Source organism: Macaca thibetana, chromosome 4, assembly GCF_024542745.1.
Source record: "Macaca thibetana thibetana isolate TM-01 chromosome 4, ASM2454274v1, whole genome shotgun sequence".
Taxonomy (NCBI): domain Eukaryota; kingdom Metazoa; phylum Chordata; class Mammalia; order Primates; family Cercopithecidae; genus Macaca; species Macaca thibetana.
In genome coordinates, this window is record NC_065581.1 from 80,204,312 (window position 1) to 80,219,784 (window position 15,473).

The following is a 15,473-nucleotide window of genomic DNA, read 5'->3' on the forward strand; positions in this document are numbered from 1 at the left end:
AATGTGGAAAATGTCACTCAGCATCGTGTTGGATGAAACATGTGACAGGTCCCATGTTTCTTTTCAGGAGGGAGGTGCTTCAGTGATCAGCACAGGTTTTCAGCCGAGATAAGCTCTCCTCTCTCAAAGCCAGCATCCTAGTGCTCCCCTTTATGTCCCTAAGAGCTAATCACTCTGATTGCTAGCAAGTTTTGTGGCTGATTTTGTTCCAAGTGACATTAAGCTGGCTCTCACTTTAAGGCCATATACTACCCAATTGGCAATTTCTTGAAAAATTCTGATAGAAAGAGAGATAACCATTGCCAGGCATGGAATTAATCAGTGTTAAATATATTCCTTACCTGTCTTTTATTATGACTTCACGACAGGATTGGCAATAAAATGTGCAACATTCTTGGGCTTGCGAGCTTTGATTAAACATTGAAATCAGTTCTAAAGGAAGTCAATGAAATAGCTAATCTTAGAGATTGAAACAAATATATTATCATACTTAAACAGTTCAATAGCCACAATAAATTACCATCCATAAGCAGTTTATGATCCACCCAGAAGTACACATTTAATTAATACTATCTGATGACTCAAGCAGAAGCAAATATTGTGAAGTGTTTTTGAAAACAACAGATTTTGATAAGTGTTCCAGAGCTAGGTGCTCCCCTAGATTACGCATGTAGCATTTGTTAGTTCTCTCATTCTATAAATACCAACATTAAGGATGAGTGAAAAAGAACTATTTCCTTCTCATCAAGCTAACTACATAGCTCTCCAACATTCTCAGCTTTCCTCTGCTATGTCTCACAATAGTGTTTCATTGGTGTGAACAAATAGAGCTCTTAAATTTGAGTTTCATTTTTTGTTGTTGTTGTTGAGGCAGAGTCTTGCTCTGTCACCCAGGCTGAAGTGCAGTGGCATGCTCTTGGCTCACTGCAGTCTCCGCCTCCTGGGTTCAAGCAATTCTCTGCCTCAGCCTCCTGAGTAGTTGGGATTACAGGTGCCCGACACCACGCCTGGCTAATTTTTGTATTTTTAGTAGAGACGGGGTTTCACCATCTTGGCCAGTCTGATCTTGAATTCCTGACCTCGTATTCCACCTGCCTCGGCCTCCCAAAGTGCTGGGATTACAGGCGTGAGTCACCATGCCCAGCCAAATTTGAGTTTAATTTTATTTAAACTAGGTTTATGTCCAATCTAGCATATTACCAAATGAACAAAGATCTCAAACTAATGTTTATTGGACACCTCCCTGGGAATGGAATGGCTCCAAAAAGAGTCCAGTTATTCCAGAGCAAAAGTCAATGTCTAATGAAAGCTATGGTAAAACATTGAAAGCTGTGGGGAAAAATGTATATTTCTCACACTATGGTAAGAGAAGCATAAGGCAGCATGTTCCCTTAGTTTCCATTATTTCTTTTATGAAATAAGGAAACTTTCATTTAAAAGAAACAACTAAAATATGTCTGTAAAAATCTAATTAAACAAATGAGCTCATATCCATCAGAATCAAGCAATGTGGATCTGGTTTGTGTTTTTCCGTATATAAGATTAAAAAAACTGATGCTAGAAGGTTTATGCCTTGGCAATTAAAAATCTTAACAGTTTTTAAGGGGTGGTCAGAAATCCCTATAGCACTAAGGTGAAATTAACAGTATTATTCTTTAACTTTGAGTAGATTAAAAGGAGACCTAGGAATCCAAAATATTCTTTCCAGCTCCACAAACAAATTTTCAGTGAAACACTACCCTCTGCTGGTCACCCAGCATGATGCACTGGGTCGGGTTTAAAACTCAGAGCTTCTGATATAGAGGAATCCTGGGAGAGTGTTGCTGCCGGGGATCAATCTAATGCGCGTGCTGTAATAGATCCTACTGTAGCTAGTTCCACATTGAGGGTCACAGTTTGACACTCAAAATAGCAGTATACCAGTATGATGTTTGCTATAGTTGTCCTTAAAAGGGTGTTCTTAGCATTGAAAAGTCATCTTTTTAAAAACCCTGAAACACAAACTGAATGCTAAAACTTTCAAGTCACTTCCTACAAAACAGTTTGATTCAAGTTCACACCAGTACACATCTATTCATATTTATTCATTCCGCAAATATTTATACACCATCTATTATATGGAAAGCACTCAGGCAATTAAGTGCTGAGGAATCTGTTTTGCATACTCTTTCACGTACTACGGAACAGGCCTTTGGTAGTTTTCCTTTTCAGACATTTGAGTAAAGTATATTAAAAGTGTAAAGAAATAGGAGACCAATGAACACAAAAAATATGCAAATCAGCACATAGCAATCAATTTATTTTGTCCTATAGTTTAAACAATGTTTCTGGATTTAAATTTTTAAAAACAATTCCGGTTTTGATATTTGTATATTCAGTTACAGAATACAGAATATGGATGGGCAAAAACCCAATACTATGTCCCTGGTGGTCTCTATTCCTCCATCTCTAACATCACAGCCCCAGAAAACACTCCACTGTGGCTTTCATGCTTGCCTTTCGCAAATCTCAGGATCCAACACAAAATTCCTGCTGTGGTTACTCTTGTAAAAGAGGTAACTGTTGTGAAGGAGAAGGTGATGACAACACAACATCCAGCCTCATGGCCTCCTCCCTGAAACACTTTCTCTGCCCATTATTCGGTGCACTCAGGGAGTCTACTTCCCAGCTTGGTGACCCTAACCTTCTTGCTATGGTTATTCCAACAGTCATTCCTAGTATTCATCCTATAATATTTAAATGCCATGACATCCATCTCTTTTCCCTACCCCTTATTCCTAAAACCAACCCTGTCCAACTCAAACCAGTTATTCACTAACCCAGGACTTGAGCAAACATTGTTCTCCAGCAAAAAAGAAATGAAACCCTCTCTATCTTCTCTTTCCTCACAAAAGCCCACAATAGAGACTCAGGGGAATACTCAACATCTTCTAAATGGCTCTTCCAAACACTCCTGCTGACCCCATCTCCAGGATCCACACTGCTCAGATAAAAGGTTTATTACAGATGAGGCAGCAGTGAAGTGTCAGTGTGCAGCTGAAAGAATTACAATCTTTCTCTGATAATAAACATCATATAAGTCTTTTACAGCCTGTTTCCCCCTTTAACATAATTTTAATCCCCCAAAGCATATAGTACATCTATTGTAATAGATGTAATGAGCCAATAATTTTATTCAATAAATAACCCCGAGGTCTTAGAAAAAGCAAATTTTCTACTGCCTTACCGAATCGTTATACCAGTTACAAAATGTTGTAAATATAACAGGCATAGTAAAAATCAAAATCAAATTAAGTATCAAACTCAACTGCACGATCCTTTGTGTACTGTTTTCTCTATTTGGAACTGTCACCACATGGATAGGATTTCCTTATTCAGGATTCAGGTCAACCATCACCTCCTCACAGTGGCCTTCACTGATCATCCTTTAGCCAACCCTAGTCACTCCCTATCCCATTATTCTGTTTTATATTATCATAACACTTTTCTTAATATTTAAATTGTTTGCTCATTATCTGCTCCCACCAATTAGAATGTAAGCTCCATGAGAGCAGACACCTCCCCTACCTTGTTCAATTCTGTATCCCCAGCACCTAGATTGATGCCTAGCACATAGCATAAACCAAAATATTTGCTGAATGAATAAATTTCCATGTAATGCTTTAAAATCAGTCAGGTCTTATACACTTGCCATCTGATTTACTCTTCCCATCTGTGAGCCAGAAAATTTTACAATTAAAGAAACAAGTCAGTGGGTAAATGGGAAATCTCTACACCTTCTGCTCAATTTTGCTGTGGGTGGAAAAGAAAGAAGGGAGGGAGGGAGGAAGCCTCATAAAGGTTAAGTAACATGTTCAATTGCATACAGCCAATAACTGGCAAGGCTGACAAAGACCCTACAGCTTCTCAACCCCTTCACCTGGGAAAAGTTCAAGTTATCAAAGGAAAAATCACCTTGGTTCATAACTAAAAGGTAAATACAGAAGCAGAAGTGCTAATATTACTCACTTGTGCCTAATTCTGCGTGCGCCTGCAGCCGCAGGTGCAGTCCATCTCCAGTAACAAACTGTAGCCCACGGCAAGAGGAAGGTACAAGCCTGACCTCTGCTGGAAGCTGGATTTCTGTGCAGCCTTCAGGGGTTTTCATCTGGAGTGAAGATGGCATTATGGAAATATCCATGGGCATACCTCCTTCTTTCGGTTCTCTGGTAATTAAAAACAAAACCCAAACAAATTATTTCTCATAATGAAAACCACACGATGAAAGAAACAAATATGGCCAAGGATCTCTTTGTTCCTCTTCAATAGAGGCTCTAAAGTCACTGCCCCAGAAAAACAGCAGCAAGCAGATCATAAATGAAAGCAACCTACACTAGATTTAGATCTGGTCAGAGAGTGCCCTTCATTGTCACCGTAATATGCAAGTTCTGGGACAGACTTTTGGTTCTTCCTTCTGAGAAGAGCACTAAAATAACGTTTTATAGTAAATCAGAGCAAAGTACTGTTATTTCATATACAAGATTTTAATAAAGAGACCAAGATTCGGTGAAACAAAGATACAAGAGAAAAATTTGTCAATTTTAAGAAAAGGAATTAATGAAGAAAACAATATAGTGATGTATGAATATCAGGTGTGAAAGGACTTACTAATACAATTCACAGTAAACAAAAATTACTCAGTATAGGCAATAAAGAGTAAAACACAGTCCCTATCAAAAGCCCCCAGATGTCAAATGTATAGAGGGGACAAAGGCATGTATGGAAATGACCCTCCTCTGAAACTGCAATAGGCTTAGCATTGCAACAGAGGTACAAAGTACCATGGCTCCTTATTAAGTGCAGACAGCAGGCCATCCACATGGTGTCAAATAAGTGCAGAGAGCAAGTCATTTGCTTGAGTGTCATCTGAGTACACAGGGCAGACGATGTGTTCAGGTGTGAATCTTGGTGAGGCCTCAGAAATCTGCCTTAGAAAATCTTACAACTACTTTCTGGCTAGTTCCTTTTCAAAGCATATGGATCTGCACTTAATTAGCAATACAGAATATTAAGCACCTGAGTTTTTTGAAGGGACAACAGCTTCAAACCCGAGTCAAAAGTCCAATTTCAAGCAATGGTGTTTAAGCAATAATGATCCTCTAAAACAAGCGTCAGCAACTTTTTTTCTGTGAAAGACCAGATAGTAAATATTTTAGGCTTTATGAGCCATGTATGGTCTCAAAGTACAATACATATTCTAATTTTTATTTTTTAAAAAACAACCCTTAAAAAATGCAAAATCAGCAGGTTGAGGTGGCTCACTCCTCTAATCCTAGCACTTTGGGAGGCCAAGGTGGGAGGATGGTTTGAGCCATAAGTTTCAGACCAGCCTGGGCAACATAGCAAGACTCTGGCTCTACAAAAAAAATTTAAAAATTAGCTGGGTATAGTGGCACACACCTGCAGTCCTAGCCACTCAGGAGGCTGAGATGGGGAGGATCACCTGAGCCCAGGAGACTGCAGTGAGCCATGATCATGCCACTGCATGCCAGCCTGGGCAACAGATCAAGAACCTGTCTAAAAGTAAAAAAGATAAAGAAGAAAAATCCAAATCTTAGCTCACAGGCTGCACCAAAACAGGCTGCAGGTAGGATTTGGCCAATGGGCCATAGTTCTCTGACCACTGCTCTAAAAATAACAATGTCCGTTTGCTGCCTCAATGACTTTCAAACTAGACTGTGTAGAGTTGACACTTCCAAGTGCCGCAAGGGTTACCACTGGGTTCCTAAGTATCCATTGCCACCCTATCTCTGGTTTATCACAAAAACTTTAGTCATTTTATAGGGCCAAGCAAGGGAGGCATCAGTGCAAGGGTGGTGACACAGTGGCCCAGCATGGATATGAGAAACCAAGCAGGCTGTGGAGGGCATCCACCAGGAGGACCACTCAGCAGGGGTGTCAGATCCCAAGACAGGTGAGGAGGAAATCTGAACAGGAGGTGAGGCCAGCTCAGGATGGGGTTTCAGAGCCTGTCTTAGCTCAGCTGCTATAACAAAATACCATAGATGGGTGGCTTAAACAACAGACATGGCAGACAAAGGAAGTTCGGTGCCTCTTCCTCTCCATATAAGGACACTAATCTCATCAGAGGGGCCCCACCCTCAAGACCTCATCTAAATCTAACTACCTCCCAAAGCCCGATCTCCTAACGCCATCATTTTGGGGTTAGGGCTTCAATAAGTACATTTTGAGGGGACACAAACATTCAGTCCATAACAGGGTCCAAGCAGGTGAGGAGAGCGTCAACAATGAGCAGGGGGAGGTGGCAAAGGATGCCAGCGGACTATTAATTACATAGAGGGAACTGACCAAATAAACAAATGCCACTGGGACAATGAGGGCCATGATTCTTACTGAGGGAGAATGGAGTTACAAAAAGAGAAAGGGAGGAAACTAGAATGGACCTTATGGTGGTGGGGCAGAATACCTGTAGAAATACCTGTGTGAAGTCATGGTTTTCAATGTTTACAAATAGATACAGTAATATAGATAGCTGTAAATGCAGGTATGTACATATGTATGTAGGCACAACCATACATAAACATCATATATAAGTCATACACACATACCCTAGTTCTGGGAGAAGCAACACTCAATAGTGATAAGTACACCTCGTGCCCAGATCTTGGTTTGTAAAGGCCATTTTCTGCTTTAAAAAATGAAACGAACAAACCAAAAACAAAGTTCCTTGGTAAAATGACTACATCCAGCGCTGTAACAGGGAAAGAATGAAATAAGCCTGGAACATGTTGCTAGAACATGAAGAAATCAAAGAATGACAGGGACATATCAAAAAAGATGCAGAAACCATTCAGAAAGGACTTCCTTGGCCATGTCTGGTATAATATGAGCAAAAGAGTAGCCCATTGAATAAAATAAAAAATAAAACCCACTGAGTAACCCACAGTAAGAATCATGTGTCCTTACCGATACACATAATTGAATAAAATGAAACTCTAATGAGGAACACGGTATTTACATAATTTCAGAATGCCCTCCAATTATTGATTATGAAGAGAAAAAGAGTAACTTTAAGGTAGAGAAGCCTGGCAGACACTCTTACTTAAGTGCTCAAAGTTAACATAACCAATTTGATGGAACAAAGCAAAATCATGTGCCACCTAACAGGAAGCGTCACTTCTGTTATATTCCTGCCAAAGATGCAAAATCTGAATCTTGTCTTGAAGAAACATAAGACAAATCCAAATGGAAGGATATTCTACAAAATGATTGTACTGTCATCTTGCAAAGTGTCAGGACCATGAAAGTCAATGGAAAATGAGGAACTCTTTTAGATTTAAACAGACAGAGGAAGCACGACAGTGAAATGCAATGCATTATTCTGAACTGGATTCTTCTGTTTTTAGGGATATTATGTAGGCAACCAGCAAAACATGAATGATGTAAGATGGTAGCAACATATTTCCCAATTGTGAGGGTTGGATGATGGTTCTTTAGGAGAATGTCCTACTTTAAGACTAAGTTTGATTGACATAATTCATACAATACTTTCATACTCGAGGCTTTCTTCACCATTGACTTGTATTCTGTCAGGTATCACACCTGCTTAAAACTATCCAATGACTTCATCTCTCACTCTAACTACAAGCTAAAGTCCTTTCGATGGTTCCTAAGTCACAGTAGTATAGTAGGCCCTGCTGCTACAAGCTTTGGAGAACCTGTTGTTAAAATCCTTGGAGTTCTGCAAAGCAGGTCAACTCACCTCACCAAGTTGGTAGGCTGAAGGTCATACATGGTGAAAGTATTCACACCAAAGAAATCAACAAATGCTTCAGATCAAGACCTCAGTTTGTCTTTTTGTTTATTTTCATGGAGAGTAGGTTATTAAACTTCATGGAGAGTAGGTTATTAAACATGTACCAGCACAATGCCATAAGATTTTTATTATGTGTTCTCCCACCTCATCCGCATCTCTCTGAACTAGGCACCCTTTCCTACTCACTTTCTCTCAAAGGGAAATTGTCTCCTACCAGGTATGTCAGTTCTACACCTCACCGCTTACAGTTTAATACTCAAATGTTACTTTCTCGTTTGAAATAAAACATTGTAACTTTTTTCTCCCCATCCCTTTTTTGTTTAATTTTTTCTCCACTTCTATTAAATATATATTTATTTTGTATATTCTCTGCCAACTCTTCCCTACTGCCACCATTAGACTGTAAGCTCAACAAAGGCAGGTGTTTTTGTCTTTGTTGTTGTTACTGTTCATGGCTATATTCTCAGCACTTAGAATTTGAATTTTTGGCACTAGAGTAAGAACACATTAAACATCTGTGGATTGAATAAATGAATGGCCAAAGTTTATCACAAAATGCTAAGATGGCTTAACATAAGTAGATCTTTACATCTGTGAATGGAAACTGAGGAAACCAGACCCTTTTGAACCCACTAGGGCATGAATTAATCCATTCCTGAGAGAGAACTCACCCACCCATCTCCATGGGAGGGCATTAATCTGTTCAAGAAGGATCTGCCCTCAGGAACCATGCACCTCCCACTAGGCCCCATGTCTCAACACTGCCACATTGGGGATCAACGTGACAAAACATAGGGACAAAACACATCCAAACCATAGTAATTAGGAACAAGAACACCAATATTTACATTAATATAAAAGAGACTAAACATTTTAAGTAAAACGCACAGATCATCAGAACGGATTTAAAATCACCTAACTATATATATTTTAAAATAGCATATAGTTTTATGCTATTTTTAGAGAAATACAGTATGTTTACAGTTTTTTGCTTTATACAGAAAGACATAAGAAAGGTTAAAAGGGTAGAAAAGACACACTATGCAAACAGTATAAGTCAACTGATTTCTCATGAAGATACTGAGTTATTTTAATGGGAGAAATGATGGCCTTTTCAACTGATGGTGATAGAATAACTGAATATCCTTATACCAAAAAAATGAACTTTGATCCCTGCCTCATTGCAAACACAAAAATGAATTCAACATGATCACAGATCAAAATGTAAAAGCTAAAACGATGTAACTCCTAGAAACTAAACCTGCCAAAACATCTTCACAGCCTTAAGGTAGGCAAAGATTTAAGACACCGAAAAAACTAACCCTTAAGTGGAAAAAAAAAAATGACAGAGTGGACTTCATTACAATTTCTGTTTATCAAAGGACACTATAAAAAAAATGAAGCAGGGCATGGTGGCTCACACCTGTAATCACAGCACTTTGGGAATCCAAAGTGGGCGGATCGCTTGAGTCCAGAGTTCACGACCAGCCTGGGCAATATAGTGAAACCCTATCTCTACAAAAAGATACAAAAATTAGCTGGGCATGGTGGCATGCACTTGTATAGCAGCTACTCAAGAGGCTGAGGTGGGAGGATTGCTTGAGCCCAGGAGGTTGAGGCTGCAGTGAGCCATGACCACACCACTGCACTGCATCCTGGGCAGTAGAGCGAGATCCTGTCTCAAGAAAAAAATACAGAAAAGAAAATGAAAAGGTAAGTCACAGATAAGAACAGTCATATATTCACAAGGCATTTATATAAGAAAGCTCTTGTTTTGAGACTGTAGAAAGAGCTCAATTAAACAAGACAAATAATCTGATTAACGGCAAAAAAATTAGACGATACTTTTAAAAAGAACATATATGAATTGCTAAAAAGCAAGTGAAAAGGCACTCAACATTATTAGTCATCAGTAAAACGAAAATTGAAACCACAAGATACTATTTTACACACACTAGAATGGTTCAAACTAAAAGGACTGACAATACTAAATGTAGGTGAGAATGTGAAGCAGTTGAAACTCTCATTTTTTTTTTCTGGTAGAATGTGTAAACTGGTACAGTCACTCTGGAGAACTGTTTGGTAATTTCTCACAAAGTAACACACACATCTATCCTATGACCTAGAAATTGCACTGTTTGGTACTTACCTAAGAGGAAATAAAAATGTATGTCCAAAAAAAGATTTATATGACAGTGTTATGACAGCTGTATTCATAATAAGCAAACTCCGGAAACAAGAAAAACCTTCAGCAATAGGGGAACAGATAAATGAACTGTGGTATATTCATACAATGGAAAACTTAGCAAGAAAAAGGAATGGACTACTGATATATGCAACCACATAGATGGAAAATGAATCTCAAAAATATTATGGAAGGAATGCAGCCAGAAACAAAAAGGTATATACTGTATGAATCCATTTATAAGTAGTTCAAGAAATGGCAAAACTAAGTCCAGCAAAGTTAGGTTTCTTTTTTTCTTTTTCCTTTTTTTTTTTTTTTTTTTGAGACGGAGTTTCATTCTGTCGCCAGGCTGGAGTGCAGTGGTGCAACATCGGCTCACTGCAACCTCCGCCTCCCGGGTTCAAGCGATTCTCTTGCATCAGCCTCCCCAGTAGCTGGGACTACAGGCACGTGCCACCACACCCAGCTAATTTTTTATTTTTAGTAGAGACAGGATTTCACCATGTTGGCCAGGATACTCTCGATCTCTTGACCTCGTGATCTGCCCAAATCGGCCTCCCAATGTGCTGGGATTACAGGTGTGAGCCACCTGTGTAACTTGCTTAAACAAGGGGGAGTAGTCCAAGGGAACTGTGAAAGGCCCCCGGATGAGAGGAAGGGAGGGTTTGGTGTGTGTGTGGTTTTTGTTTTATTTCGGTAGAGTTTGGGTTCCTAATTACTCTACAAGGTGCACCAGAATTGGAGATATTTGCCCAAATTCATAATTTTTGAAAGAGAAAAATAAATACATTCAGAGTACTAAGTGTTATTCCTATTTCAAGATTGAAGAAATTCAGATTAAATTATTCTAATTTTGTGAGGAAGCTAGCATTTGAACTCAGTTCTCATGCCATATTCCAAACGGCCACACCAGATATCTGGCAGATTAAGGGAAAAGAGGAAAAAATTAAGCATCAATCTACCTGTGGCACTGTGTAATAACAATCTCAGGATTTTAACATTTAACTTACTCTGTTTGAAACAGCGATCACAAAGGAATAGACAAGGGGACCACAAATCATTAAAACTGCTGTCAAACAAAATAGAGAACATTTTCCCTAAAAGTTATTTGTTTGTGTAGCGAATAACAAGCTCGCCGTTCTCACTGGAAAGCAGAAGATGAATAAATGAACGAGCTCCAATAAGAAGTCTGCAACCTTTCTTCGAGGTTCATTAAACTCAGTTTATTGAATGACTGTGTGGTTTCTCTGCAAAGAGCAGTTTTGGGAGGAAAGACCCGAGGTTATCTACAACACAAGAACCTCACACATAGGAACTGATCCAGTAAGCAGGATCCTGAAGAGAGGCAAACAAATCATTTTTTGCATTGTTTTGTTGGAAACGCCGGGCACTGCCAACAGTGCTTTACATCACTGTTCCTCAAATTTTAATGTGCATTTGACTCCTGGGAATCTTGTTAAAATATAAGTTCTGATTCCCTAAGTCTGGTGTGGAGCTGAGACCCTGAATTTCTAAAAAGCTACCCAAAGATACCAGACTGTCTGTAGGGGTGGGAGTGGCGGAGGCGACTACAGGGGAAAGCTTCACTTTGAGTGATCGAGAGGCTCTACGCAACTGGCAAGAAGAAACTCAAAATCCCTCGTTCAGAGAGAGACAGAGAGAGACTCGCCAGCCCCCGATCCCTGGGCAGCAGTAGAGCGAGCTGGGTACTGCGCCTAGAATCCCAGTTCTTACCCCAGGATCAGCAGCGCGCTCTGCAGCTGTCTCCGCACCTCCAGAAATATGCGCGTTTCTGCCGCAGTAGCCGCCATGGCGGGCGTCCAGCCCCGGACCGGACCAAGCTGGAGATTCCGAGGGGCCCGGGTCAACAGGACCAGGAGAGGTTCCACGTGCGGACCAACCAGCAGCAGCCCCGCGGCGGCGCAGGCGCCTGTGACAGAGCTCATGGCTGACACCGCCTACTGGCTCACAGCGCCGCCTGCCGGCCGGAGAGTACACCACCGAGAAGGCGAGGGACTCCCTGAGGCCTGGGCGGGGCGCGCATTTTCAAAACCAGGCTTTGGCCCACAGCGCTGAGAAAGGTGGGCGGCGAGAGGTGAGCTATCCTCCCACTCTGCTTCTTTTGAGCGTGACTTGGCGCGTTAGCCTCCCTGGAAATGACCATAAAAATCAGACCCAAGGTTCACTCCTTTGGCTAACTCGAACTGAGGGAGGTGATGGAGGCAGGTGTTACAGGTGGACTTTGTCTCCAGGAAATCCAAGAGCAGAATTCCTGGCCCCAAACCCACTTTATTTTGGTCTCTTTATGAACAAGGGTCATTTGTTAGCCTCTGTCTAAAGCAACAAAATTTTCAAGAATTGACTTGCCATTGCTTCTCAACTTAGGATAACTCCAAAATTGAAACGGGTGCAAAAACATGAGGAAGTTCTTTGTTACCTAATGCAAAAGAGTATGGCTGAAGTCTATCGGGACTAACCATTTTTTAGGGGGTAAAAAAGGAAGATGAGAATGATTACGTATGTACAGCTCCACTATTCACTTTCACAAAAGTAAAAACTAAGAGAAGTTGTCATCCCATTACTACTAAAAGATAGTTTTGAAAAGTTTGACACAGTAAATACTTATAATGAAAAACTATTAAAATATAAGACCAGGGTAGAATTACAATCGGACTTCTTAAAAACAAGGAACTGCTGTTTTTTGTTTTGTTTTGTTTTTAGACAGAGTCTCTCTGTCGCCAAGGCTGGAGTGCAGTGGCGCAATCTCGATTCACTGCAACCTCCGCCTCCCGGGTTCAAGAGATTCTCCTGCTTCAGCTTCCCGAGCAGCTGGGATAACAGGTGCACACCACCATGCCCGGCTAATTTTTGTATTTTTGGTAGATCCGCCCGCCTCGGCCTCCCAAACTGCTGGGATTACAGGTGTGAGCCACCATGACCGGCCTAGACAATAAATAAATTCTAAATAAATAAATCCTGTCATGTTTTAAGATAATAGCTTAAGACAATTTTTCTAAAATCAGTATTTGGGGTGATTAAAGTGTATTATGTTGATGCGCAAATTATTATATCTATCCCAATAATTTGAAATCATAGATGGAAGCAACAACTCACTTTAAAAAATGAAGTTTACTACTGTTTGGTCTCAAGTAATTCATTTATTTGAAGGATGATGATTTCAACTCTTCATATCTTCCTCCTTTAATATCCGAGACTATTGAATGCTTAAATATTGACACATTATATTGAAATACACAACTTCCTTAGCACAGCTTACTCTTTATAATTGTTTTGTTAGCTTAAAAGATTGTTATATATTTATAAATATATAAGCAAAAAGATTGTTATATATTACATATTTGCAAAAACTTTCATTTTTTTACCCCATGGTGTTTGCAAAACGGTGCAATTTACCTTGGAGTAACTAGATATGATTGATAGAGCTCTAGACTCAAAATAGTTCCAAATCTGACACCAACTATTTGTCTCCTAACTTCACAAGTCTCCTAACCTCTCTGGGCCTCAGGTTACTCATATGAAATACTGAGATACTATTACAATAATATTTAAAAGCTGTTTTCAGTTCCTATTATCCCTTCAAATGAAAACATCTGCTAACCCCCTTTCTAACCACTCCTGAAATTGGTAGCCGTGGCCGCTTCCAGCGACAGTCCACTTGAGGGCGCTGTGGCAACAGCTAGCGCCGGGAGGCAGGAAGCCGACCGGGGGCGGGGATCGAAGGCCGCAGACGTCGACGCCGGCGTGGGCGCGAGCGCGGTGCACGCTGGGAGCTGTCACTAGGCCCTTCGGCTCCGGGTCTCCGTGTAGCTGCCGTGGTTGCCAGGAGAGCGGCGCCGGCTAGGAGCGGCCGAGTCAGCAGCAGGTAAAAGTGTCCCCGCCCCCAGTGCGGTCGCTAGGCTGGTCGCCGGCTCTAAGCATCCTTCTTGGCCGGGCTAGGTCCTGAGCCGCGGGGACGCCTTGCGGGTCTGACTGCTGTGGCGTCGGGGGTGTTGCCGCTCCGGCCCCGCCAGAAGCCGCGAAACTGGTCGGCCGCCCTCTGGTTTCCAGGGAGTCGAGAGCTGCGCGGGGACTAGAGGGCTAGAGCTGGGGCCAAGGCCTGGCCTGGGCAGAGGCGCGAGGGCGGCCCCAGGTGAGGCAGGCTGGAGGCGGGGCCGGGGGCAGGTCCCGAGCCTCCCTTGCTGGCGCGGAGCTGTGCTCAAGGCTGGGGCAGAGGTCGCACCTGTGCGATGGAGGCGCGCGGAGTACCCTCTTTGTTGGAGGAATTCAGTCGTTGTGCCTTTTTCTCGGCTGGTGGGTTCTTTTAGCATCGAGGAGACACGTAGGCCCGCGATGGTTCATGTTCTCCAGGGGGCTTAGAAAGGAGTACCGAAGTTTATTAAGAGGAAGTCAGAAGAGTCAAACGGGAGTTGTTAACAATTATCACCTTTGATTCCCAAGCCTTTTAAAGTTGCAACATAACAATAGTCACTTGTTCGGGCCTCCTCCATTCTTGTACCCTGAGGGGGCGGGAAATGGCACACAACTATTTTTCTTAAGCTAAGTACATTGTGTTTGAACATTTTTACACTATCTTAGAGTTCTATGGCGTTTGAGAAATGTAAAGATTGGGAAAATGACTTCGACTCCAGCTAAAGCAGTCAACAAAAATGATAATTACCAAAAATGTAGGAAACTGTTTGTCTAACAAATAGGCCCTGAACTGTAGAAAGACAAAAATCTGTTTTGATGTTGTTGGCCATTGTCTGTGCAGACATAAGTTCTTACATTTTGATTTTGTTTCTGGGTATTAATATGGTCTACAGTGAATAACATATGTCAGCATTATGTACTAAGTAACTCACCACCTGATAGATAACAGTGATTTAGGTGGGCCGACTGAAGTTATGAGTAAATTAAAACCACGAGTAGTCTGAATGCTTTATTTTAGTGATTACTTTCGGCCAAAACTGATAACTAAATCATTCTCTGTAATTGTTAAGCAGTAGCAAATCTCCACGTGGGCTTGATTATTAGGGACCTAGTGCTGAAAGAAAGAACTAAAAACACCCAATTTAATACACAAACCAGAAAATGGGACACCATAACCCATATCTTTAAGGTACGTGCTGTCAGTTAAATGTTTGATTGTATACATTCAAAGAAGTCCTATTTTGTAGTTAAAGTAACGGAGTGAGCTCTGGCCTAGGAATGAAGAGATCCGATTCAAGTCCTTTAATCTGCTACTAGCCAGGTGTGATCTCTGGGCTTCGGTTTTGTCATCGTTTAAGGAAATTTGAAAAGACCAGGGTTTTCCAAACTGGTATTTCCCCCAGAACAGTGTTCTAAAGCCATTTAATAGGCTTACTTCCTCCAAAGCAGTGTTCGTTGGCAATTAACTTGGGAGCACACTGGGTTAAGCTAGGTTAAACTTTTTTGCTTATAAAGGCAGGACTCTTCAAAACCTTTACTGTT

The 15,473-nt window shown here is 41.1% G+C and overlaps 2 protein-coding genes across 11 annotated transcripts in view; one reads left to right on the forward strand and one right to left on the reverse strand.

Annotated features, from left to right (window-relative positions):
* UBE3D (ubiquitin protein ligase E3D) overlaps positions 1–11,935 on the reverse strand; it is a 179,784-nt gene extending 167,849 nt beyond the window's left edge. For 2 of the 4 annotated variants that reach the window (XM_050788165.1, XM_050788164.1), the window contains exons 1-3: positions 11,736–11,935; positions 4,009–4,205; positions 342–432 (exon numbers count right to left, since the gene is read on the reverse strand). In XM_050788165.1, coding sequence (XP_050644122.1) covers positions 342–432; positions 4,009–4,205; positions 11,736–11,812 — 365 coding nt within the window. In that variant the 5' untranslated portion in view covers positions 11,813–11,935. Of the gene's footprint in view, positions 1–341; positions 433–4,008; positions 4,206–11,735 lie in introns of those variants that run through there. The other 2 variants (XM_050788166.1, XM_050788167.1) reach the window with 2 other exon arrangements.
* Positions 11,936–13,751: 1,816 nt separating this feature from the next.
* The window catches only part of DOP1A (DOP1 leucine zipper like protein A), a 108,720-nt gene continuing 106,998 nt past the window's right edge, over positions 13,752–15,473 (forward strand). For all 7 annotated transcript variants that reach the window (XM_050788087.1, XM_050788091.1, XM_050788090.1 and 4 more), the window contains exon 1: positions 13,752–13,884. The gene's annotated coding sequence lies outside the window, so the exon portion shown is untranslated. The remainder of the gene's footprint in view (positions 13,885–15,473) is intronic.